The sequence below is a fragment of the Carcharhinus amblyrhynchos genome, chromosome 29, assembly GCF_965287045.1.
Source record: "Carcharhinus amblyrhynchos chromosome 29, sCarAmb.v2.hapA, whole genome shotgun sequence".
Taxonomy (NCBI): Eukaryota; Metazoa; Chordata; class Chondrichthyes; order Carcharhiniformes; family Carcharhinidae; genus Carcharhinus; species Carcharhinus amblyrhynchos.
The window spans coordinates 34,196,538-34,224,464 of NC_137352.1; the positions used below are offsets into that span (position 1 = coordinate 34,196,538).

General features: G+C 43.8%; 1 protein-coding gene across 6 annotated transcripts in view; it reads right to left on the reverse strand.

Moving 5' to 3' along the window:
* Positions 1–27,927, reverse strand: part of prdm10 (PR domain containing 10) — a 151,054-nt gene that overhangs the window by 22,770 nt on the left and 100,357 nt on the right. For all 6 annotated transcript variants that reach the window (XM_080214528.1, XM_080214524.1, XM_080214527.1 and 3 more), the window contains 5 exons: positions 15,690–15,845; positions 11,868–12,047; positions 10,583–10,693; positions 8,267–8,467; positions 3,187–3,348 (listed from right to left, as the gene is read on the reverse strand). In XM_080214528.1, the coding sequence (XP_080070654.1) occupies positions 3,187–3,348; positions 8,267–8,467; positions 10,583–10,693; positions 11,868–12,047; positions 15,690–15,845 (810 nt within the window). The remainder of the gene's footprint in view (positions 1–3,186; positions 3,349–8,266; positions 8,468–10,582; positions 10,694–11,867; positions 12,048–15,689; positions 15,846–27,927) is intronic.

The following is a 27,927-nucleotide window of genomic DNA, read 5'->3' on the forward strand; positions in this document are numbered from 1 at the left end:
GATCATAAGTTTTTTTTTTACACATCCCACCTGCAGTGAGCATGAGCTACAGCAGACCGCTGTACTGAGTGTGTACTGTAACTCAAAGCGGTTATAACTTAATGTGGGAATCCACTGTAAGTTGTGCTGAATGTATTGTGAAGTTTTCTCAATCCCAGTGAGTGAGCAGCCTTAACAAGTAATGGAATTCAATTGCATTTTCCCCCCATAGTGGCTAATAAAAGATATCTCAAACATACAGAACTCCCCTCCCTGATATCGGCTGGGCTGTTGTATTCTAGTGGAAAGGAGATTACATGGAAAGTGCTGTCATGCATTCCCAAAACTTATCCTGTATTCACTTAATAGCTACAAAAGCATACTCTGCTTTCTGCGACTAATTTAAACTATTTTTTGAGCATTGAGATTAGTGGTAGTACCCCAGCTGACTACGGGACTGCCTGACCTAAATAGCCATGGACCTGGCAACAAAGCTGGACAATTGGATTTGTTCTTCATTAATTTCCAGCTGAAAGCTTTGTCAAATGGTTGATGCATTTGTCTTACTCAACATCTCACCAGTTTCCCCAGGAGATTACAACAGGTTGGGTTTGCAAATGGTACCAGGTCTAGATGAGGAAAGGACTGAACAGTGATTTCTAATTCATATAAAGATGCCTGTAATTGACGGTCTTGACAGAAACCCATCCACTGCCATTTTCTCAGAGAATGAGCTAAATTTGTGTCGGGGAGCACTTTGGTTCAGTGATCACAACGCCATTAGTTTCAACTTGATCATGGATAAAGATAGATCTGGTCCTCGGGTTGAAGTTCTAAACTGGAAAAAGGCCAAATTTGAAGAAATGAGAAAGGATCTAAAAAGCGTGGATTGGGACAGGCTGGTCTTTGGCAAGGATGTGATTGGTAAGTGGGAGGCCTTCAAAGGAGAAATTTTGAGAGTGCAGAGTTTGTGTGTTCCTGTCAGGATTAAAGGCAAAGTGAATAAGAATAAGGAACCTTGGTTCTCGAGGGATATTGGAACTCTGATAAAGAAGAGAGAGATGTATGACATGTATAGGCAACAGGAGGCAAATAAGATGCTTGAGGAGTATAGAAAGTGCAAGAAACTACTTAAGAAGGAAATCAGGAGGGTTAAAAGAAAAGTTGAAGGATAATCCTAAGAGCTTCTACAGGTAATATTAAGAGCAAAAGGATAATAAGGGATAAAATTGGTCCTCTTAAAGATCAGATGGAACCAAAAGAAATGGGGGAGATATTAAATGGGTTTTTTGCATCCGTATTTACTAAGGAAACTGGCATGGAGTCTATGGAAATAAGGCAAACAAGTAGTGAGGTCATGGAACCTATACAGATTAAAGGAGAGGAGGTGCTTGCTGTCTTGAGGCAAATCAGAGTAGATAATTTGCCAGGACCGGACAGGATATTGTCTTGGATCTCGAAGGAGAAATTACAGGGGCCCTGGCAGATATACTTAACATGTCGGTATCCATGGGTGAGGTGCTGGCTGATAGCTCATGTTGTTCCGTTGTTTAAAAAAGGCTCAAAAAGTAATCCGGGAAATTAGAGGCCGCGATTTTGACATCAGTAGTAGGTAAATTATGGGAAGGAGAACTAAGAAATAGGATCTACAAATACTTGGATGACAGGGACTTATTAGGGAGAGTCAACATGGCTTTGTGCATGGTAGGTCATGTTTGACCAATCAGGTTACCAAGAAAGTGGATGAAGGGAAGGCAGTGGATGTTGTCTACATGGACTTAAGTAAGGCCTTTGACAAGGTCCCACATGGGAGGTTAGTTAGGAAGGTTCAGTCACTAGGTATACATGGAGAGGTAGTAAATTGGATTAGACACTGGCTCAATGGAAGAAGCCAGAGAGTGGTAATGGAGGATTGCTTCTCTGAGTGGAGGCCTGTGACTAGCGGTGTGCCACAGAGATCAGAGCTGGGTCCATTGTTGTTTGTCATCTATATCAATGATCTGGATGATAATGTGGTAAATTGGATCAGCAAATTTGCAGATGACACGAAGATTGGAGGTGGAGTGGACAATGAGGAAGGTTTTCAAAGTTTGCAGAGGGATTTGGATCAACTAGAAAAATGGGCTGAAAAACGGCAGATGGAATTTAACGCAGACGGAATTTAACGCAGACAGGTGTGAGGTATTGCACTTTGGAAGGACAAACCAAGGTAGAACATACAAGGTAAACAGTAGGACAGCGGGATCTGGGAATACAGATTCATAATTCCATAAAAGTGGTGTCACAGGTAGATAGAGTCGTAAAGAGTGCTTTTGGAAAACTGGCCTTTATAAATGAAAGTATCGAGTATAAGAGTCGGAATGTTATGGTGAGGTTGTACAAGACATTGGTGAGGCTGAATTTGGAGTAGTGTGTGCAGTTTTGGTCACCTAATTACAGGAAGGATATTAATAAGATTGAAAGAGTGCAGAGAAGGTTTACAAGGATGTTGCCAGGATTTGAGAAACTGAGTTACAGAGAAAGGTTGAATAGGTTAGGACTTTATTCCCTGGAGCGTAATAGAATGAGGGGAGATTTGATAGAGGTGTATAAAATTATGATGGGTATAGATAGAGTGAATGCAAGCAGGCTTGGCTAGGGGAGAAAAAAATCTAGAGGACATGGGTTAAGGGTGAAAGGAGAAAAGTTTAAAGGGAATATTAGGGGTGGGGGGGGGTGTTCTTCACACAGAGTGGTGGGAGTGTGGAATGAGCTGCCAGATGAAGTGGTAAATGTGGGCTCACTTTTAACATTTAAGAAAAACTTGGACAGGTACATGGATGAGAGGGGTGTGGAGGGATATGGTCCAAGTGCAGGTCACTGGGACTAGGCAGAAAAATGGTTCAGCACAGACAAGAGGGGCCAAAAGGCCTGTTTCTGTGTTCTATGGTTCTAAATGTTTGGCTGCCTGTGTATCTCAGTCTGTCTCTGCAGCTGTTGCCTGTTTCTCTGTCTGCCTCAACACTTCTCCCTCTATGCCTCTTATTCAGTGTCTGCCTTTGCACCTCTCACTTTGTTTCTGTGTCTGGCTGCTGGTGTCTCTCTCTATCCCCACCAGTCCATGCCTCTGCCCCTCTGCCTGAGTCTCTCGTCCTTTCTCTCTGTCTGTTTGATGTGAATTATCTGGTAGTCCCAAATTAGCATCAAGGACGTGCGTCTTGTCCTCACCACAATGGTGTCTCCAGTCGGGCCATCTGTGTTCACGACAGCTGGTGCTGCACTGATAACAGTGGCCACAATAGGTGTTTGTGCAGGAAGTGTCTGCAGTGCATTCGGATTCTCTTGGAGAACGTCTGTATGCTTCTTGCGGATATGTTGCACCATTTTTGCCTGGAGACAGAACAAATGCAGTTATTCAGAACAGAAATCATTGTCCTCATTCAGGCCTCACATGTTGTAATCCGTTTCTGTGCAGGTTGAGGCTGGAATCCCACCAGGGTAACGATAAATCTTCCCAAGGCAGGAAAAATGTAACAATTCAACCAACGTAAATCATTCGAGTCAGATTTAACTCACCACCTGCCTTTCACAAATCCAGACCAATCTTTGGTCACCTTATCTTTGAGTAATTTCAGAGGATGGATGTTAGACTGCTCTACAGTTCCCTGGATTTCCTATATTAACGTTCAGAGAAGTGATACGCACAAATTTCCAATTTAAAAGAAACATTCTAGAAAACATTGAAAGATTACCGTTTGGACATCCTCAATGTTCTCTCCAACATCCACTAAAACTCTGGGGCAGAGACTGCCAGCTCTTGGAGATTTTTCACTCTTTAGCCAAAAGTCATTCTGACACAGGAGACGGTGATTTGATCAATTAAGTCCACACCGACTCGCTTTGGAGCGATCCAATCTGTAACGTTCCCCCACACTAACCCCACTTGCTGTGCAACTTGATTTTCTTCAGTGCCAACCCAGTTTCCTCTGGTACCAGGATTTTCTTCATTAGTTATCGCGTTTACGTTAATTTTGTCAGTCCCTGATCCAAATTCAATATCAGTTTTCATGAAATGCCTGACATTTTAACCTCTTCCTGCGCTGCAAGTAATTAAGCAAAGTCGTTATTAAACTTTTTTTTAAACTCTTTAATAGAATATTGGCATCACCAGCAGGTCAGTTGTTGTCAAGCTCACTCTTGCATCCCTTTTTTGAACAAGGGCTAACATTTGAAATTCTCTCATCCTCCAGATCCACCCAAGTCTAAGGAGGATTGGAAAATCACAGTCAGTGCCTCTACAATTTCCACCCTCGCTTCTCTCAATATCCTAAAGATTTATCTGATCCTGTCAACTTTAAGTACACAGTAAGAAGTCTCACAACACCAGGTTAAAGTCCAACAGGTTTATTTGGTAGCACAAGCCACTAGCTTTCGGAGTGCTGCCCCTTCATCACCATTCACCTGATGAAGGTGTGGCACTCCGAAAGCTAGTGGCTTGTGCTACCAAATAAACCTGTTAGACTTTAACCTGGTGCTGTGAGACTTCTTACTGCGTTTACCCCAGTCTGACGCCAGCATCTCCACATCATAATTTTAAATATAGCCAGCCTTTCTAATCAGATACCTCCTCTTTAATCATTTTCGGCCTGTCCACTTTCTCAAAACCTCTGTCACTGTGAATTGACAGTATCTCCTTCCTTGGTAAAAACTGAAACAATCTCTTCTTGTTGTAGTACAGCTCCATGTGTAAATCCCCTTCTCTTTGGTCCTCTTGCTTCCTGTTCACTTCTATTTCATGTGAATCCCAATACCTTTAAACCATCCCTGGAGCTCGAGCTTCAGATCCCCCTCCCCAGTCGATAATTTGAAACTATACGTAGGGTTCAGCAGTTTGATGGTGTGGTAATGTGGATTCACAGTACCTACATACCCCAACGTCTGGGGCTCTTTGTGAGTTACAGTAGCTTTCTGCTGAAGCTGGATAACGAAGGAGGTGAAGGAAAGTGTTAAATTAAAAGCGGAGGAATTTAGAGTAGCTAAGAGTAGTGGGCAAGAGGAGGATTGGGAGAGGTTTAAATGTCAACAAAGATTGACAAAGAAGTTGATAAAGGAGGGTAGGAGAAACTATGAAGCTGGGCTAGCGCTTAATATAAAAAAGGATAGTAAGAGTTTTTATAAATATATAAAAAGGAAGAGGCTGGCTAGGGTGAATGTTGGTCCTTTAGAGGATGAGAAAGGGGACCTAGTGGTAGGGGATGGGGATATGGCTAAGGTATTGAATAACTTTTTTGTTTCTGTCTTCACGGAGGAGGACGTGAATAATTTGCCGGGTGTTAGCGATGGAAAGGTGGTAGGACTGGAGGGTCTTAATGACATTACTGTTACTAGAAAGGCGGTGCTTGACAGACTGGAGGGGCTGATTGTGGACAAGTCCCCAGGACCGGATGGAATGCATCCGAGGGTTCTGAAAGAAATGGCGGAGGTTATAGTGGATGCATTGGTGGTTATTTTCCAGACGTCGCTGGATTCCGGGGAAGTGCCGGAAGATTGGAAAACGGCTAATGTTACGCCATTGTTTAAGAAGGGTGCCAGGCAAAAGGCAGGGAATTATAGGCCGGTTAGTTTAACGTCTGTGGTAGGTAAAATGTTAGAATCCGTCATTAAGGAGGAAATTGCGAGGCATCTTGAAGGGAATTGCTTGATAGAGCAGACGCAGCACGGTTTCATTAAAGGGAAGTCGTGTCTGACAAATTTACTGGAGTTCTATGAGGATGTGTCTAGGGCAGTGGATAGAGGAGAGCCGGTGGATGTGGTCTTTCTGGATTTTCAGAAGGCGTTTGACAAAGTACCTCACAAGAGGTTATTGCAGAAGGTCAGGGGACATGGAGTTGGGGGTAGGGTGTTAGCGTGGATAGAGGATTGGTTGTCAAATAGGAGGCAGAGAGTGGGGGTCAACGGGTGCTATTCGGATTGGCGGATGGTGACTAGTGGAGTGCCCCAGGGGTCGGTGTTGGGGCCTCAGCTTTTTACCATTTATATAGATGATCTGGAGGAGGGAACCGAGTGTAGGGTGTCGAAATTTGCGGATGACACCAAGATTGGGGGAACGGCAAATTGTGCGGAGGGTGTGGAGAGTCTGCAGAAGGATCTAGATAGGCTGGGCGAATGGGCCAGGAAATGGCAAATGGAGTTTAATGTTGCCAAGTATGAGGTGGTCCACTTTGGTAGGAATAATGGTAGGAAGGACTATTACTTACGGGGCGAAAAACTGCAGCAGGCGACGGTGCAGAGGGACCTCGGGGTCCTTGTGCATGAGTCGCAAAAACCCAGCTTGCAGGTGCAGCAGGTGGTCAGGAAGGCGAATGGGATGCTGGCCTTCATAGCGAAGGGGATTGAATATAAAAGTAGGGAGGTCTTGCTGCAGCTGTATAGGGGATTGGTGAGGCCGCAGCTGGAGTACTGTGTGCAGTTTTGGGCGCCGCACCTGCGCAAAGATATTTTGGCCTTGGAGGGAGTGCAGAAGAGGTTTACTAGGCTGATACCGGAATTGAGGGGGTTGAACTATGAGGAGAGGCTGAATAAACTAGGCTTGTACTCGTTAGAGTTTAGAAGAATGAGGGGAGATCTCATTGAGACGTATAAGATGATGAATGGGATGGATAGGATAGAGGTGGAGAGACTCTTCCCACTGAAAAAAGACAGTAGGACTAGGGGGCACAGCCTCAAGATAAAGGGGGGGGGCGTTTTAGAACGGAGTTGAGGAGGAAGTTCTTCACTCAAAGGGTGGTGAATCTCTGGAATTCTCTACCCATTGAAGTGGTGGAGGCTACCTCGCTAAATATTTTCAAGAAGCGGGTTGATGGGTTTTTGATAAGAGAGGGGATTAAGGGTTATGGGGAGAAAGCGGGAAAGTGGAACTGAGCCACGACAGATCAGCCATGATCTTATTGAATGGCGGGGCAGGCTCGAAGGGCCAGATGGCCTACTCCTGCTCCTATTTCTTATGTTCTTATATTGTGAAGCAGGTAAGGATGCAGAGCTGAAGGAATGGGTAAAGATCATTCATGGCCCAGGTGATGCTGGCCCAATCACTGTGTTTACAATCATAATAGCGATTAGAACTGATTAAATGAACTATATAACCATGGTAACAGAGATTGAAATGAGCCAAGTGCATTTTCCTGACTGGTGATGTCATTTCTGTGTATCTTTTGATTGTGATTTAATGTGAGCGTGTGTGAAATGTAGAGATGAAAGATAGGATTATTATTAGAGTTGTGAGTACACGATTATCAGTCATGCTGAAGCTGGAGTATGAGGTACTCTCATTTCTGTGGCGAATCAGAAACTCAGTAAAGATTCATTTGCACATTGGATCCTGTTGTTATATCTCTTTTTAAAGATCTAACTCTGCTGCCATTGCGGTCAATCTCTGTACTCTGGTGTTTAAAGCAATAAAGTGAATAGAACAGGAAAACGGACCGGAACCAATCTCCTGTACTTTGTTCACTATACCACCTGACAAAGCAAAACTGCCCTCGGAATGGAGAAGCTCTCCTTTACCTTCTAAACTCAGGCTTACAACTGGCATGGCTTGCATCAGGGGGCATGTTTGATAAAGTGTGCCCACTCTGACCCATGGAGTGCCCATCCACACCCATCCCTACACACCTTTCTCCAGGGTGAAAGCTTCCAGTTACAGATTGCTTCTGCTTCAGCCTTTTAAATAGCACTTTGAACATTTGAGATGCCTTGCTGCCTTTTTTTGTTTCATTCTATTCAAAATGATTGTCCCAAATTATCAATAAAAATTAAAAGCTTGTCAAGATTGGCAAGTGATCTTTACATCTGAAGCTATTACAGCTTCAGAGCGACATAACCACACCCTCAGTGACCATCAGTAGGTGATACACTGGCATTGAGTTTAAAGTGTGTATGAGTTGTCAGTTATCCCCAGAATCATTGGCAGCACAGTGGTTAGCACTGCTGCTTCACAGCTCCAGGAACCTGGGTTCAATTCACAGATTGGGTCACTGTCTGTGTGGAGTTTGCACATTCTCATGTCTGCGTGGGTTTCCTCCGGGTGCTCCGGTTTTCTCCCAAAGACGTGCAGATTAGGTTGATTGGCCATGCTAAAATTGTCCCTTCGTGTCCTGAGATGCATAGGTTAGAGTGATTAGTGGGTAAATATGTCGGGATAAGGAGGTAGATTCTGGGTGGGATTGTGGTCGGTGCAGACGCGATGGGCCAAATGGCCTCTTTCTGCATTGTAGGGTTTCTATGATTCTATGACACGGAGAACACTTACCTTGCTGCTGTACTGTTTACAGCAGTGTGGGCAGCAGACAGGGAGTGTGGCGATGGTACCTTTCAGCTGTGTGTGTGTGCTCAGCATTGGATCAGGCTCCCCTGGGGCTGCAGGTCGCAATTTGCGGATACTCGGAGGAAGCTCAGCGCCTGGGTGGTTTTTCAGGATGTGGGCTTTTCGCTTACTGGCACTCTTGTACACCTGTACACCATAAATTCTAAATTAATACCACAGGTATCTTCCAAAACATTTCTCTTACAACAAACAACTGCAACCAGTAGCTTTTGGTCTGAAGAAACTTGACCTGTGAAGGAGCCTCCAATAAGGCAGTTGCTGAGATACAAGCTGATATCAGTCAGCATCTCTCAGTCGTGGGGGACTCAGGACAGACCCCAGGGGACAGGGGACAGGGGTCAGACCAGGTAGACCCCTGGCGACAGGGGCCAGACCGGGCCAACCCCAGTGACAGGGGCCAGACCAGGCCAAACCCAGCGACAGGGGCGGTCCAAGTGCCCACCCCGTTTGGCTGGCGGGGGGGGTCGCTCCTGTTTCCTCCCACAATCCAGAGGTTAGAACAAATAACAAAGAACAGTACAGCACAGGAACCGGCCCTTCGGCCCATCAAGCCTGTACTGCCACACGACACCTTTCTAAACTAAAGGCATTTTGCCTCTATGTGACCCATATCCCTCTACTCCCTGCCTATTCATGTACCTGTCAACATCTCTCTTAAACATTGCTATTGTATCTGCTTCTACCACCACCTCTGGCAGCGCATTCCAGGCACTTCCCACTTGCTGTATAAAAACCTTGCCGTTTACATCTCCTTTAAACTTTCCTCCTTTTACCTTAAATAGATGTCCCCTAGTAATTGACATTTCTACCCAAGGAAAAAGACTCCGACTATCCATCCTCTCAAAACATTGTAAACTTTTGTCATCCCCACCCCTACCCCTTGTTCAAGTTCAAGTGAAAACAAACCAAATTTGTCCAGTCTCTCCTCATAGCTGATACCTTCCGAAGCACGCAACATGCTGGTAAACCTTTCCTGTACTCTCTCTAAAGACTCCTCATCCTTCTGGTAGTGTGGCAACCAGAACTGTGCGCATTATTCCAAATGTCGCCTAACTCAACTTCTATACAGCTGCAACGTGACTTAACAAATTTTATACTCGATGCCCTGACCAATGAAGGCAAGCCATGCACCTTCTTGACCACCTTATCCACTCGTGTTACCACTTTCATGGAACTGTGAACCTTTTACGTCTAGATCCCTCTTTACGTTAATGTTATTTACTGTATACTTCTCTCCTGCATTAGACCTTCCAAAATAATCACTGCACATTTTTCTGGATTAAATGCCATCTGCCATTTCTCTGCCCACGTCTCCAGTCTATCAACATCCTGCAGTATCCTCTGGCAATCTTCCTCACTGTCCGCTGTTCCCTCAATCTTTGTCATCTGCAAACTTAACAAAACCATCTACAGTTTCCTCCAGATCATTTATATATATTACTAACAAGAGAGGTCCCAGCACTAATCCCTGCAGAATACCACTGATCTCAGATCTCCAGTCAGAAAAACATCCTTCCACCACTATTCTCTATCTATGACCAAGCTCGTTCTGTATCCATCTTACCAGCTCACCGTAGATCCCATGTGACTTCATTTTCTCTATCAGTCTGCCAAGAGGGCCTTTGTCAAAAGCCTTGCTCAAGTCTATGTACACAGCATCCACCGCACTGCCTTTGTCAATCTTCTTTGGTATTTCCTCAAAAAACTCAATCAAGTTTGTGAGACACGACCTCTCCCGCAAAAAGCCATGCTGCCTATCACTAATAACATGCTCTTGAATATCAGCATACCCCAGGCACACCGTCTACATTCCCCAGTCCCTGTCTAATATTGTCGTAGTTAGCCTTCCCCCAATTTAGTAGTTTTACCTGAGGACTACTCTTATCCTTAAGTAACTTAAAATTTATGGAATTATGGTCATTATTCCCAAAATGATCCACCATTGAAACTTCAATCACCTGGCTGGGGAAATTTCCCAATATCAGATTTAGTATGGACCCTTCTCGAATTGGACTATTTACATATTGCTGAGGTGGATTGGTCGTGCTAAACTGTCCCACGGTGTCAAAAGATGTGCAGATTCGGTGACTGGCCGTGCTGAGTTACCCCTGGGGATAGGGTGGGAGGTGGGCCTAGGTAAGATGCTCTTTCGGAGAATTGATGCAGACGTGATGGGTCAAAGGGCCTCCTTCTGCACTGTAGGGATTCAATGATTCTATGGTCGTACCTGTCCGTTCTTACCTTGTCACAGTACTGACAATAATAATCCCTATTGGGTTTAATAATGGGCAACGTTAACTCTGGCACATCATCTATCCTGATGTCAGGGTGTCTTTTTGACAAATGATTCACCTGGAAAACAAAACAGGTATCATGAGAAAAAAGACGATACACCTTTATCATCGTCTGCACTCCAGGGATAACCCCCCTCTGTGTATGTTCTGAAGGCCAAGTCTAACATTCTGGAATGTGTAATCTATCAGGTTCGTTATTCAATCTTTGCCTCGATTATCTCTTTTTCCAGACTTCTCTCCCTTTTCACTTGCTCAAATCCTGTACATTTCTAACCTTTCTCTCTCCATACAGGCTGCTTGACCTGCTGAATATTTCCAGCATTTGCTGTTTGTATTTCAGCATAGAACATAGAACACTACAGCACAAACAGGCCCTTCGGCCCACGAGTTGCGCCGATCAAATCAACACCTACCAATCTATAGACCTATCTATAACCCCCAATCCCATTAAACCCCATATACTCATCCAGAAGTCTTTTAAAAGACCCCAGCGAGTTCGCCTCCACCACCACTGACGGCAGCCGATTCCATTCACTCACCACCCTCTGAGTGAATCTCCAGCATCTCCAGTATTTTGCTTTTGCTCCTGTTCCATTTTACCTCACCTTGCTCATCAAGCCCTGGTGTGAATGCATCACCTCCCCTTAACAATGGGCGTGGGATTTTTCCAAACGAATCTAGAATCTTCAGTAAGCAGTCTCTCCCTCCCAGAAACCACATTCACTGCCTCCATCTCCTTCCAATACTTTACACAACTATTAAACTCCCAGGCTTTTGTTTTCCTGGGATATTCTGATTCTCTTTATAATGGTGGTGTGATGTCAGTTACGTTCTGATCCTTGACCGGTTTCTGGATAAACAGACAGGGGAAAGATCAGAATTTCAGGCAGATTCGACTCTGCTAATATTACAGTCATAATACTCATAAAATTGCAAAAGCATGATTCTGTTATTTGATACCTAACAAGTGCAGTTCTGATAAGCACAGGGGTGAAAGGTTATTGGGATAAGCAAGAATGCTGGGTTGATGTTATAATTAGTCATCGTATTGAATGGCGGGTCAGACTCGAGGGGCTGAGTGGCCTCCTCCTGCTCTTATTTCGTATGTTCTATGATGCCCGTCAAGACAGTTCCAGCTTTAGGGATACGTTACCCCAAAGGAGCAAATTACAGAACTACCTACAACAGCAGGTGTCCGGTTACACAGCAAATCCCAATGGAAGGTTACTGACCAGCATTCCACGCCTTCGAAAGCCCATCATGCAGGCACGGCACTTAAACATGAAGCTCTCGTAGTCAGTGGAGGGGATCTTGGGTTTGAAAGGTTTGGACTTGTGGATGCGGCCAGCATTCTTAGCCTCCCGTTCAGGATTGTGCATCCGCTGCATGTGTTCTTTCAACTTGTCCTTCCTCTATCAACAAAACAGATACAACACAGATCAACAGACCAGGTCAGTGAACTGGACAAACAAGTGAATGCACAACCTTCATATCAGAAAATATTTGCTTGAACCCGGTTTGACAGAAGAGTCCATTTACCGGTGTTAAATAATTCATTTCCACTCATCACCCTGGAGCCAGCACATGACAGGTTGATGACCTCAAAGGGAGCTGAAGGATCAGGGCTGGGACTTGCTGCTCTATTCCTGCATTCCCGGTGATGGGTAGAGAATCCCGGCACACTACATCGCTTGCTGGTCTTCACCAAGTGAAAGTTTTGAGGGCAATTCAATGTTGAAAGTTTTAGTTAACTGTGTGTTTAATATTTTAAGTAGAAAGCAGTATTTCACAATTGTATTTTGTTCTCTGACAATTGAAATTGAATTTGTCAGGCAGCTGCTCAGTTTCCAGCTGTGGACTGCCAGCTCTGATGGTAAATGGTCTATTGGCCAGGGGGACTGGGAACCCTGGATCTGGCTCATTCCCCAGGGAGCCTCCCCCCACCTATTTGTGGAGAGTTCTCCGAGTCTTTGACATCCAGGAATGGTGGGAAGTTTCTCCCCACCCTCTTCTCTGCCTGTTCCTGAGAAGAGTGAAGGGCATTTCCTGCCCTGTTCCTTTGCCGCTGTGAGGGATTCGAACAGCTCCCAGTCAGCCAGATTCCAGGTAAATCAGGTGGCAATGATCTGCGTGACCAGCAGAGGGAGTCAGGTTCCACCTCAGGCAGCCTGGAAACTGCAACATGAGGACATTGTCAAGCTTGTGCAGAGTGAAGTTTAAGAGTTAATGCGATGTACTTTCTCATACCGTACAGGCCTTATTGAAAGCCTGGGTCACTGATGAAGTATACATTCAAAAATCATGTGATATTGTAATGGATTATTGTAGACGGTAAATAAACACAAAGCCTAATGTCCCATCAGATTTCAATATGCTGAGTGTATATGCTTGTTGTAGTCTCTGGTCCAGTCACGCTGTGTGCATCTTAGAGGAACACTGCTTGTCTTTTTTCATTCGTTCGTGAGATATGGGCATCACTGGCTGGCCAGCATTTATTGCCCATCTCTAGTTGCTCTTGGAGAGCAATTGAGAGTCAACCACATTGCTGTGGCTCTCGAGTCTCATGTAGGCCAGACCAAGTAAGGACAGCAGATTTCCTTCCCTAAAGGCTAATAGTGAACCAGATGGGTTTTTCCAACAATCAGCAATGGTTTCATGGTCATCAGTAGGTCCTTAATCCAGATTTTTTTTTTTAAATTGAATTTAAATTTCAACATCTGCTGTGGTGGGATTCAAACCTGGGCCCCCAGAACATTAGCTGAGTTTCTGGGTTAACAGCCCAGTGATAATACCACTAGGCCATCGTCTACCCCAGACTGTGTGCAGACTGTTAACTCTCTGCATGGCACACTCCCGATTTCTAGGGAACACTATTCGGGACCACGGTCATTTATTGGAATATTAAAAATGCCATGAGAGCTTCTGAAAAAGAGGAGCTGATCGGGTAGATCGAAAGAAACTTCAGCCTCTGGTACAAGAATCTAGAACAAAAGGACACAACCTTAAAAATCAGAGTCAAATCATTCAAAGAGAGATCAGGAAACACCTTTTCATTCAAAGGGAGTATGGAACTCTGTGCCAGAGACAGATTTTCACCGGGCAGGGATATGGAGTCAACGTGAGTAAATGGAGCGAGGATACAGATCAGTGGCAGAACTGAATAGCTTCCTCCTGCTCTCACCCTCAATGGGAACCGAGAAGAGCGAGAAAAATATCAATGTACTGACGTACTACCTCAAAGCCTGACACCTGGTTACAGAGGGAGTAATTACAAGCTTTACATACATGTCCCCCCTGTATAAATGCCATCACTATAATCTGTGGTAAAGCTTTGCTGTCAGTTATGATTGAAATTGCCTAAATAAACACGTGTAATGGCAACGTTTGCAATACAAACACTCATTTGTCATGTTATAACTGCACACCTAGGTGATAATGCAGTGGGACGCTCAGCAAGATTGGAGCCAGTCTGTTGACATTTTCACTGGCTTCAGTTTTCTTGCAGGTAAAAAAGCAGAGATTTTTAAAACGTAATCCAGAGCACTCACTTCCTGCACTGTTACAATGAAATCTCTTCATGGGTAAAGTGATTTATGATTGGTGGGAGAAACTAATATTATCCCCTAGCTTGGCAAGAATAAACTATGGACAACCAAGAGAGGTTAAAGATAACTATTAAGGGAATTAAGGGTTATGGGGAGCAGGCGGGTAAGTGGAACTGATCCACTTCAGAACAGCCATGATCTTATTGAATGGCGGGGCAGGCTCGAAGGGCTAGATGGCCTACTCCTGCTCCTATTTCTTATGTTCTATACAATTCCTACAGTGTAGAGAGAGAGGCCATTCATTGGGTCTGCACCAACTCTCTAAAAGAGCATCTCACTCTCCCTGCCACCATATCCCCGTACCTCCACGTATTTACCATGACAAATCCATCTAATCTGCACACCTTTGGAGTATGGGAGCAAAGTGCAGTACCTGGAGGAAACCCACACAGACAGACACCCAAGGCTGGAATCAAACTCGGGTTCCTAGCGCTGTGAGGCAGCAGTGTTAACCACTGTGCTACTGTAAGGAGAAGCGTATAAAACTACAAAAAAAAGCAGAGATTTTGATAAACGGGGAGGATGCAAAGAACAGAAAAGGGTGAAAAACAGGAAGTGAAGGTTAATAAAAGAGAAAAAAAAGAGAGAAACTTGCAAGGAATATCGAAATCATTAGTTAAAGCTTTGTCTGGAACAGGGTGGAGGTGAGTAATGCAGATTGAGAACAAGCGGGGGGGTGGGGGGGTTAATGCCCCCACCTATCCTTCCATGTCCTAAAGAGGGGACTGCAGTATCAACTGGGACATGAGCAAGGGGGATTGGGAGGTTTGGAAGTGGGTGGGGGGGGGGCTGGTGCTGTAAATGGACATGGCAGTGGAAAGAAGTTGACAATGCAAAGGAGAATTCTCCTCACAGCAAAAAGGAAAAGAAAATCCCCAAGAGTGACAGAGATTCAGGAGCAGGTTTTAGAAATACACGGATGTCACAAACACACACAATACTGACGGTACACTGTGATCTCCTGTTAGCAATGCTACACAAATATTGATCTACAAAATGTTTATTTATCCATTGAAACTATTTCCCCAGCATTGTAAATCCTTTCATATCTCAGCAAAATACCATTCTCACATCCTGTCTCCCCTTCAACCCTTTAAGTAATGTCATGGAGGATACACTGGGGTCTATAATAACCTCATTATGAGCTAATAACCTTGGAATGTACACACACTTTGTGACACTTGAATTTGGGTAAACATCTTGACCAACTAACAATGTCATTTTGAGTGACCTCAGACTGACCTTACATGTAGCAGTTACATTTATTTCATCATATTTCTGAATTTGAAGACTTTAGCGTTGCCAATACACCGGGTGTTGTACAATGCTGCTCTTCTTATCATCAGTTTTATTGCGGACTACTCTATGAAAGACACATAATCACACATACGTAGACACATAAACCATTACTAAGAGTCAGGTTGAGGACAATATTCTGGAGACACTTACTTTGAACTGCTTGCCACAAGTGGAGCAGAGGAAATCTTTGCGGTCAGAGTGTCTCAGCATGTGTAGTCGGAGCTTGTCTGGCCGGCAGAAGGCCTTGTCACATTCTGTACATTGATAAATCTTCTCAGAATGGAAGCTGCGAATGTGCTTCTTTATCTGTTCATCGAAAGATTTCAAAATTATATCAAGAATAAACAGCAATGTTATAGAGGCACAAGGTAGAACAGTAATGAGATCACCAACATCAGTGTGTATTACACAGTATTACTGACAGTCAACATTCCTCAGAAACAAGGTTACTGCTCCCTTATTTCAGATATAAACAGGAGAATTTGATTAAACGCACACAAAAAAAACGACCCAGACCCGCTCCTTTCCACACCCACACTTGCTTCATCCCACAGCCCTCCCAGCCTGCCTGCATCTACACCCACTCCAGCTATACTTACCTTGTCACACCCACTCTCTCCATGCTGTCATCTGCTTCCTTCTCACATTTCTCTTGGCTCTACTTTAATCAATATTATTTATCAATTCTAAAGTGATCATTGGTCATCAGAACCGCTAACTCAGACTGCTCCTCCTTGCACGCCTACAGGGCTGAAATCAAGGTTCATCACAACCGTATTCACTCAAGATCTTCTTTTTCAGGATCTCCAACTTGTTGAATTTTGGCCACATCTAGTTTCCTCTTCCTCCTGCAGCCTCCTAAGTTTTCAAACCAAACCTCTGCATCCATCCGAGTTCAATTATGATTTTGGTGAGTTACTCTCTCTCTCTTTCTCCTTCTGGTTTAACCTTTGTTACCCATCAGCTTTAGCGATTTGGAATAAAATACCTCAGTTTCATTATTTAAGGGCCCTCAATCAGATGTTCAATCTTATTTCCACCAATGTAAATAGATTTCGCTGATGAGCCTCTTCAGGAAGCTGATATCGAGATTAATGAGGATAATTAAAAAGGCTATCCATTACCTTTGGAATACAAAATGACCAACTGCAACTCTGTCATCATTTCGAATACAATACTCAAAATGCATCCTTGTAATTAAAAGCATCACCATTATCAGTGACTTTGTAAACAGCCAGTAAATACATCCAAATCCTTTTTCACCTTTACAAATAGGCACTCGAACCAGATACATATTTTGTTTTCTAATAGGCTGTATTTCCATTTGAATAAAGGCAGCAACAGAAGACTTGCATTTATATAGTCAGGTCTCCCAGAGTTCCTGTATTGTAGCCAGTAAAACCCTAAAAATGGCCAAGCCAATGAATGACCAATTAATCTGTTTTGGAGGGTGTTGCCTGAGAAAGGGGCGATTGGCCAGAACACCTGGGAGAACTTTGTGCTTTTTTTCCCCAAACAGGAAGAAGAAAGATTTGCATTTTCTAGCACTTTTGACAATCACCAGATATCAGGTAGACTGGAAGTGTCATTACTGCTGCAATGTAATAAACTCATCAGCCAATTTACACACAGGAAACTCCCACAAACAATAATATGATCATAACTAGATAATCTGGTTTCAAAATTTTGATTGAAGGATAAATATTGGCCAGGGCAGCGGGGAGAACACCAATGATCTTTGAAATATTGCCATGGGATCTTTTACATCCACCCAAGCTAGCAGACACAGCCTCAGTTTAACATTGCATCTGAAAGATGGCACCTTCAATAGTGCAGCACTCTCTCAGTACTACACTGGAATATCAGCTTTGATTTTTGTACCTAAATCACAGTGTGAGATCAAACCCAGAACCTTGTGACTCAGAGATGATTCTGATACTAACAGTGACATGGGATCTTTTAATTTCAATTGACAGGCAGTTAGTGTCTTGGTTTAATAGGTCAACTGGAAGACAGCATCCTATAGCAATGCAGCAATCCCTCAGTGCTGTCCTAATGCTAGCTGTGATCTTGCAATCATTTCTTATCATAGATCTTTGGCTCACAATCTTCTGGTTCAAAAATGAATGAATGAACCTGAGGCACACAGAGATTTACACCGGAATTCTCCCACCCAGTCAGCCACAAATTGGAGCACACGAGGAGCGGACACCAGAAATGTCCGTTGACCTGAGGCGGGATTTTCTGGTCTCGCTCAAGCAAGGCCGTTAATGTCTGCTCATTGGTTGAGTGCCATTCTAATGCCCTTGCACTCTTCTCAATCGGGATGAAGTGCACCACCCTCCTGAGAAACGGACAAGAAGCTCAACAGTGAACCACTGTCATTGAAGCAGAGATCAGCCACTGCGGTACAAATCAGGACGCAGGACCTGCACAGCCTGTGTGGCTTTATAGTACACCATGCTGCACGAATCCAATATCTATCAGTCAAGGAAAATTTTAATCCTCTACATGTAGCATGAAATTGGACCAAGCCGTTAAGCATGACTGACTTGCAGAAAGCTGTGTAAATTCAGGTGCTCAACTCCAGAGCAGGATTCATTCACACAGAAGGCAGGCTGCCAGATTTAAACGATGCAGTCAGATTGCAACCTCAAATATTCTGCAGTCTAAATTTTTGTACTTACACCACATGTGCATTCGAGCAGCGCCCAAGGCAGTAGCTCACTGCCATCCGAGAGGCGATTTTGTCGTACGATAATAGCAACACTACCTCTGCACCAGAAGCTCTGCGTTCAAGTCCAATGGTAGGATCTGTTTGGCCATGGATGGAGCATTCATAACATGATTCAACAGACTGATATTCAGCTCAGGAATCCTTCCATCACTTCCCCAATATTCCCCAAAGGGAAAAGTGGTGTGCTTGTCTGAAGATTCGCTTATAGCAGCTTCACAAGGGTGATTACGGATAGGGAAAAAGTGCTGCCTTGTCAGCTATGTCCACATCCCAAAACCTCTGCTTCAAATGGATAATGCTGACCACTCGCAGCAATGTAACTGATGAAATTAATACTGCATAAATAGACCAAAAGTCTGCAATTTTTACCACTGCCCATTGAAGAACAAAGTACAACGGGTCAAGCTGACTTTTAATAATTATGGATGTGTGGCTGAGTGTACACATTCTGCAATATGTTAACGTCAGTTTTATATCAGGTACTGACAGTGACTGACCCATTGTGACAAGGTCCCAAGGACAATCTCTCATGTTGGGGAAGTCAATTTGCTTGCTTTTTGCCCACATTGATTTAAAGGGAAACATATTTTAATCTAAACATTAGTTATTTATCTGAATGGTCAATTGGTGGAGTTATGGGAATTGGTTTGTATCTGTGCAGACATGTTTTTATCAATCTCTAGCGTACTTAATGAGTTTATTTGTATTATTAGAGTTGGAATGTGAACATCAATGAAGTATTCTGTCTATGTGTAGGTTCCCCACTTCAGTTCTGGCATGTGGCCAAGTAATCAGATTCAAAATAGAACATAGAACACTACAGCACAAACAGGCCCTTCAGCCCACTAGTTGCGCCGATCACATCCATACCTACCAAGCCATAGACCTATCTGTAACTTCCAATCCCATTAAATCCCACGTACTCATCCAGAAGTCTTTTAAAAGATCCCAGTGAGTTCGCCTCCACCACCACCGACGGCAGCCGATTCCATTCACTCACCACCCTCTGAGTGAAAAACTTTCCCCTAGCATCACCTCTGTACTTGTTTCCCTGCACCTTAAATCTGTGTCCTCTCGTAGCGACCATTTCAGCCCTGGGAAATAGCCTCTGAGAATCCACCCTATCTATTCCTCTCAACATCTTATAAACCTCTATCAGGTCACCTCTCAACCTGTCAAAATGAGTTTGGGCTGCATCACATTGTGTAATTATTTGGATAACACAGATAACATAAAAGAGGATGAAAACTAGCAGGATTTTCCAAAGGCAGAACTTTACCCAATCAATGCCAGAACCAATGGTAATATCACAAAGGTTAACAAATTCCTTATAGACATTTCATGCTCCAATTACCATTATATTTTGTACTCGTATTTACTGCGCTTTTCTTTTCTAAGGGAATATACTGTTGTTATAATCCATAAATGGTGTTTCCTATTTGTCAGTTAGAAGGAAGTAGATATTTGGTAGAATGAAAGTATGTTTAATTCAGTAAACACTTCCAGACAGTAATCATTTCCCCCAGTGTCGGTGAGGTTTATAGGGGCTGGAATCAGAATGCAGTTCCAGTAACTCAGAAAAGTCCTGGACAGGCACAGGCAACATGCAAAGAAGGTGGAACAGAGGATGCTGGAAAAGCTCAGCAGATCTGGCAGCATCTATGAGGAGGGAAACAGAGTTAATGTTTAGAGTCACCAGATTCTTTGTCAAGACTGAAGGGAGGGAGAATGTAGAAACTCCAACAAGTAGCAGCTTGAAGAACAAACAAGAGATGGCCTGATATGGCGGGAAGGTGGGTGTTTCACATTCAGGTAATACATGTATGGAATATAGGAAAAAAAAAGTGGGTGAAAGTGGAGGAGAAATGTCAACATCTGAAGGTGTTGAATTCAGTGTTGAGTCCAGAGAGCTGTAACATGCCCATTCAGCAGATGAGATGTTGCTTCTCCAGTTTGCGTTGGGCTTCACTGGAACACTGTAGCAGGACAAGGACGGAAATGTGGACATAACAGCAAGATGCTGAGTTAAGCTGTTTTAAATTCATTCAGACAGCTGCCATTCAAACGTCATTTGATAGAACCCTACAGCGCAGAAAGAGGCCCTTCGGCCCATCGAGTCTGCACCGAACACAATCCCACCCAGGCCCTACCCCCATATCCCTACATATTATGCCCACCAATCCCTCTAACCTACGCATCCCTAGACACTAAGGGGCAATTTCTTAGCATGGCCAATCAACCTAACCCGCACATCTTTGGACTGTGGGAGGAAACCGGAGCACCTGGAGGAAACCCACGCAGACACGAGGAGAACATGCAAACTCCACACAGACAGTGACTCGAGCTGGGAATCGAACCCAGGACCTTGGAGCTGTGAAGCAGCAGTGCTAACCACTGTGCTACCCGTGCCACCCCTATCAGGTCACATTCTGAATCTTTCCCTTACATCTCCATACACCGGGTTATAGCCTGTGATTATCAATTATATCCCTGTATTTTCTAAATTATCATTTAGCAGTCTTATGCCTGATTAACATCGATAACCTCTGCTTACACCTCATCACACACTGTTAGGTCAAGTTGCCATAGTCCCAGGTGACCACAGGCTGTGACTGGTGTTGATTTAACCTGAGGATCACACCTCAAGCAAGGGGCAAGGTTCAGAAAGTGGCCATTCAGGAATAACCTCAGCCGGTTTGGAAATTGAACCCATTTGTGTCGCCCTGCATCCAGCCAACTGAGTGAATCTGAACTGTCACTACATCTGTTTACTCCAGGTTACAACCTTACACTTTTATCCTTGCATTTGAAGAGACAAAGAACATAGCAGAAATAATGGAGAATAAAGGAACATATGAAAGTGGAAAGCTTGAAGTCATTAATCTTAGTAAAGAAAATGTGCTCGAGAAATGAATGGCAGATTGAAAAAAAACGGAAGCTTGGGCGAGGGAGAGAAACTCGAAGTGTATAGAAGTGACTGATTGTGAGTATTTCCCTTCGCAATTCATTCAAACTAGGAACCAGGAAATTAAAAATTTCAATAAGGCAGGTATAATGATAAGTGAATTAATAATGAGTATTAACACAAAGCATGACTAGAGACATTAATTAAATTTAATAATTTAAACATGGTACTAACTAGAAACAAATGGGAGAGAGATTTTTAGATGATGCATAGGTAGCTGGGATTGCTTGCAATTCCTGTACCATGTGGAAGCTTCCAAATACTTTATATGTCTTGGGGGGGGGGGTGGAATGTGTGAAGTGTCTCCATTTGCATGAGCTGAAGTTCAGAATTTCCAAGCTTGATGGACAGCTGAAGACACTGTACAGTATCAGGAAGCATGGGAGTTCCCTTGGATTGTATGTCCCACAATGTGGTCAATTCACAAGCAGTAAAGTTCAGGATTGTAGATGGCTAGCTGTCTGCAAGAACAGAAAGAGGCAGGAAGTGCAGGAGCCTGCAGGAAACGTGCATTATCAAACAAGTAACACAGCACTGGAGACCACTGGGCAGTACGACACCTTCACGTTCAGTCCAAACCATGGTACCAACAGGCATGGGATTACACAGGAGGGAACAGCCAAGTTAAAAGTTGCCATAGTCCCAGATGACCATAGGCTGCTCTCCCTTTTGAGGGGGAAGAACTGACTGGTGGCGATTTAACTTGAGGATCATCGCATCTCAGGGAGCAAGGTTGAGAAGGCAGGGCCTTCCTGAATAACCTTAGCTGATACGAGAATTGCATCACAAACCAGCTGTCCCGCCAACTGAGCTAACAAATCCCTCAGAAATCTGGTAGTTGGGCGGCACAGTAGCACAGTGGGTTAGCACTGCTGCTTCACAGCTCCAGGGTCCTGGGTTCGATTCTCGGCTCGGGTCACTGTCTGTGTGGAGTTTGCCCATTCTCCTCGTGTCTGTGTGGGTTTCCTCCGGGTGCTCCAGTTTTCTCCCACAGTCCAAAGATGTGCGGGTTAGGTTGATTGGCCATGCTAAGAAATTCCCCTGAGTGTCCAAGGATGTGTAGGTTAGAGGGATTAGTGGGTATAATATGTAGGGATATGGGGGTAGATCCCGGGTGGGATTGTGTTCGGTGCAGACTTGATGGGCCGAAGGGTCTCTTTCTGCACTGTAGGGTTCTATGATTCTATGAAGAAGATTCCATAGTGGAGGAAACCGGTATTTCTGTCATCATAAGTCCTACATAGTGCCTTTGCCTCCCTGATGCCAGGATGAAGGTTATCACAGAGTGTGTGCACATTCCTCTGCAGGGTAGTGAGACAGAAACAGTGGTACAGGTTCATAGCATGACAGAGAGAGGACAGGCACTCAGAATCTGAAATCAGACTTTCAGTGACTAAGGAGGAAGTTAAAAAGTAAAATCTCATTAGGTAGTAATCTCAGGATTACTCAGTATTTCACCGGCAAGAGTACAAATTGGAAGATAGGGTTATAAGGATGAATAACTGGCTTGAGGAAAGGAGCAGCATTCAGCTGGGTTTCAGATTCTTGGGACATTGAGACTAGATCTAGAGCAGGAAGCACATATTCAAGAAGGACTTGTTAAATCTTGACATATCCTCATGGCGAGATTCACTGGTGGCTGGGAGGTTTCAAACTAAATTGGTGGAGGAAAGTAGAAGACAGTACTAAAACAGGGAGACGGACAGAAAGTGAGAGTGTTAGATAGCACAAAAGAAAAAAGTTGGAGGACTTTGAGGAATAAAAAGACACCATCTATGTAACTGCACAAAATTTGGTTCATAAAAAGGTCAGTGAGCTACAAGAGCAAGTAGCTAAATGTAAATGTGATGTAGCAGCAAGAATGGAACTTTGCTTAAAGATGGAGGGGTCTGAGTATTTAATATTCAAAAATACAATATATTTTGAAAAGAACAAACAAATGCAAATGGGCTAGCAGTGCCGATTCGGGAAGACATTGCAGTGTCGGAAAGAGAGTTTGTCATTGAGGGGAAGAGGACAGAACCCATTTGATTAGAATGCAGGAAATGGGTATGATCATACTTGGAGTTTTCTATGTGTCTCCAAATGCTGAGAGAGAGAGATTACCTCATTTTCAGAGTGGGGCTGACTCTGGAGAACTTTAAATACAGCTGGTGTCACCCAGATTTAGATGTTCCGTCACCATTTCTGATAGATTCCATTTTTGTTGGCATGGGAAAAAGATGGGGTGTGAATCACACAGGCAAGAAACTCAAACTCAGCAAGACATTAGAAATTAATGCTCAAACATTTTCACCGTTTCACAGGTCTCAGTGTGGGAGTCATAAACATACAGAGTAAACTTCAATGCTCTTGAAGGTTGCACAAGGGTTGTTTAAGTGTCATGATCTGAAGTTATTGAAATCCACAGTCTTTCAAAATCAAACAAAAAATCAGACTGAAGCTGTCACTCAGATTTGCTGCTGGACTGTTTTGATTGGCTGGTCATCTAGAGAAAAACATTACCTTCTGTTTCTGCAATGAATTCATTACTAACGTTTCCAAAGGGTTGGTCGTTATGAATGCTTGGCTGAGTTTATAAAACTACGAAACCTTTAACATTAGAACATAAGAACTAGGATCAGGAGTGGGCCACCTAGCCCCTCGAGCCTGCTCCACCATTCAATAAGATCATGGCTGATCTTCTCGTGGACTCAGCTCCACTTACCCGCCCACTCACTATAACCCTCAATTCCTTTACTGTTTAAAAATTTATCTATCCTTGCCTTAAAAACATTAAAATGATGTAGCCTCAACTGCTTTACTAAGCAGGGAATTCCACAGATTCACAACTCTTTGGGTGAAGAAGTTCCTCCTCAACTCGGTCCTAAATCTGCTCCCCTTATTCTGAAGCCATGCCCCCTAGTTCTGGTTTCACCCGCCAGCGGAAACAACTTCCCAACTTCTATCTTATCTATTCCCTTCATAATCTTATAGGTTTCTATAAGATCTCCCCTCATTCTTCTGAATTCCAATGATTACAGTCCCAGTCTACTCAGTCTCTCCTCATAAGCCAACCCTCTCAACTCCAGAATCAACCTAGTGAATCTCCTCTGCACCCCTTCCAGTGCCTGTATATCCTTTCTCAAGTAAGAAGACCAAAACTGTACACAGTACTCCAGGGGTGGCCTCACCAGCAACTTATACAGCTGCAACATAACCTTGCTGTTTTTAAATTCCATCCCTCGAGCAATGAAGGACAAAATTCCATTTGCCTTCTTAATTACCTGCTGCATCTGCAAACCAAGTTTTTGTAATTCATGCACAAGGACACCCAGGTCCCTCTGCATAGCAGCATGCTGCAATTTTTCACCATTTAAATAATAATCCGTTGTGATTATTCTGACCTCAAATTTATCAACATTGTACTCTGTCTGCCAGACCCTTGCCCACTCACTTAGACATTCAGCGTCCTCTGCACACTTTGATCTGCCACTCATCTTAGTGTCATCTGCAAATTTTGGCACACTACACTTGGCCCCCAACTCCAAACCATCTATGTAAATTGTAAACAATTGTAGTCCCAACACTGATCCTCGAGGCACACCATTGTCACTGATTGCCAACCAAAAAAAAACACACATTTACCGCACTCTTTGTTTCCTGTTAATTAACTAATCCTCTATCCATTCTAATACTTACCCATAACACCGTATACCTTTATCTTATGCAGCAGCCTTTGGTGCGGCACCTTGTCAAATGCCTTCTGGAAATTCAGATACGCCGCACCCACAGGTTCCCCACTGTCCACCACGCATGTATTGTCCTCAATGTATTCCACCAGATTAGTCAAACGTGACTGACCTTTATGAACGCATGCTGCGTCTTCCCAATGGGACACTTTGTATCCAGATGTCAAACATGACCTTTGACAAGGTACCACACGGAAGACTGATTGAGACAATTGAAGCACATGGAATTCATGGAAACTTGGCAAGGTGGATTCGAAACTGGCTTAGTTATAGGACACAAATGGCAGATGACTTATTGAGTAATGGAAGCCAGTGTCCAGTGCATACCACAAGGTTCAGCGCTGGGACCCTTATTGTTTGTTATATACAGAAATTACATAGATGTTAATGTGAAGGGAAAGATAAGCAAGTTTGCAGATGACACCAAGATTGGTGGGGTGGTTAATGGTGAAAAAGAGCATTGTAGGTTACAAGATATAGATGGGTTGGTCAGATGGGCAGAGCAGTGGCAGATGGTATTTAACCCTGATAAGTGCGAGGTGATCCTCTTTGAAAAAAGTAACAAGACAAGGGGCACAAAGTGCCCCTATTTAATGAATAACAGGAGATTAGGAAGCTCAGAAGAACAGATGGATCTTGGGGTACTTATTCAGAGACCCCTGAAGGCAGCACAGCTGTTGAATATGATAATTAAGGCGGCATATGAGACACTTGCTCATCAGTCATAACACGGAGTGCAAGAGCAGTAAGGTAATGTTGGAGTTGGACAGAATGTTCATTGGGCCACAGCTGGAGTACTGTGTGCAGTTCTGGTCACCTCACTATAGGAAGGATGTGATTACAGTAGATGGGGTACAGAGGAGATTGACTAGGAATTGCCCAGGATGGACCATTTGAGCTATAAGGAGAGACTGGATAGGGTTGGATTGTTTTCTCTAGACCAGAGAAGGCTGAGGGGGGGGCATGATTGAGGTGTTTAAGATTATGAGGGGAATGGACAGGATGAGGAGGGAGCAGCTGTTCCCCTTGGTTGAGGGGTCAATCACAAGGGGCCATAATTTTAGGATAAGGGGCAGGCGATTCAGAGGGGATTTGAGAAAAAAAACTCCGAGGTGGTGGAAACCTGGAATGCACTGCCCGGGAAGGCAGTGGAGGCTGGAACCTTACAACCTTTAAAAAGATATTTGGATAAACACTGTAAACAACATTCAAGGATATGGGACAGGTGCTGGAAAATAGGATTAGCACGATTTTAGTGGTAGTTGTTGTCGGTGCAGACTCGATGAGCCGAAGGGCCTTTCCTGCTCTGTTACAGTCTATGACAAATGCACTATCACAGCAAGGAATAGTTGAGTTTATGTTTCAATTGATAATTTAAAGAGAACCGGACGTCTCTGATGTATCATATATTCATACAAACATACAAATTCAGAGGAGTAGGCCATTTAGCTCCTCGAGCCTGCTTCACCATTCAGTAAAAACATGGTTGATGCAACTGTGGCCTTAACTCCACATTCTGACTACCCACAATTACCTTTGACTCACTTGTTAATCAAGAATCTATCTACCTCTGCCTTAAAATATTTCTTCACGCTGTGTCCACCACTCTCTTGGGAAGAGAGTTCCAAAGATTCAAGACCCTCAAGAGATAAACATTCTCCTTGTCTCTTGTCTTAAATGGAGACACCTTATTTTAAACGGTGATCCTTAGCTCCAGTCTCTAATGATTAGTCATGGAGGTTTACAGCATGGAAACAGGCCCTTCGGCCCAACTTGTCCATGCCACCCTTTTTTTTAAACCCCTAAATTAATCCCAATTGCCCTCATTTGGCCCATATCCCTCTATACCCATTGTACCCATGTAACTTTCTAAATGTTTTTTAAAAGACAAAATTGTGCCCACCTCTACTACTACCTCTGGCAGCTTGTTCCAGACACTCACCACCCTGTGTGAAAAAATTGTCCCTCAGGACACTTTTGTATCTCTCCCCTCTCACCTTAAGCCTATGCCCTCTCGTTTTTGACTCCACTATCTTTGGGAAAAGATATTGATTATCTAGCTGATCTGTGCCCCTCGTTATTTTATAGACCTCTATAAGATCACCGCTCAGCCTTCTACACTCCAGAGAAAAAACTCCCAGTCTATCCAGCTTTTCCTTTTCCATCAAGTCCCAGTAGCATCCTAGTAAATCTTTTCTGCACTCTTTCTAGTTTAATAATATCCTTTCTATAATACAGTACCTAGAACTGCACACAGTATTCCAAGTGTGGCCTTACCAATGTCTCATACAACTTCAACAAGACGTCCCAACTCCTGTATTCAATGTTCTAACCAATGAAACCAAGCATGCTGAATGCCTTCTTCACCACTCTGTTCATTTGTGACTCCACTTTCAAGAAGCTATGAACATGTACCCCAACATCTTTGTTCTGTAACTCTCCTCAATGCTCTACCACTACCTAATTCCTGCCCTGGTTCAATCTACCAAAATGCATCACTACGCATTTATCTAAATTAAACTCCATTTGCCATCTGTCAGCCCACTGCCCCAGTTGATCAAGTTCCTATTGCAATTGGAGATAGATAACCTTCTTCACTGTCCACTATGCCACCAATCTTGGTGTCTATCATCCAGTGGCTCTGACATCATTATGGAGTGTTTCAAAAGGTTAATCATGACATGAATCAATTCTGGCCTCACCGACTGCCTGGATCCACTACTGTTCGCTTACCGCCGCAACAGGCCCACAGCAGCTGCCATTTCCCTGGCCGTACACCCAACCCTGAGGCACCTAGATAACAAAGACACTTACATCAGACTCCTATTTATTGACTACAGCTGAGCCTTCAACACCATTATTTCCACGAAACCCATCTCCAAACTCCATGGCCTGGATCTCAGCTCCTCCCTCTGCAACTGAATTTCCTATCCTCACCGATTACAGTGGGTTAGG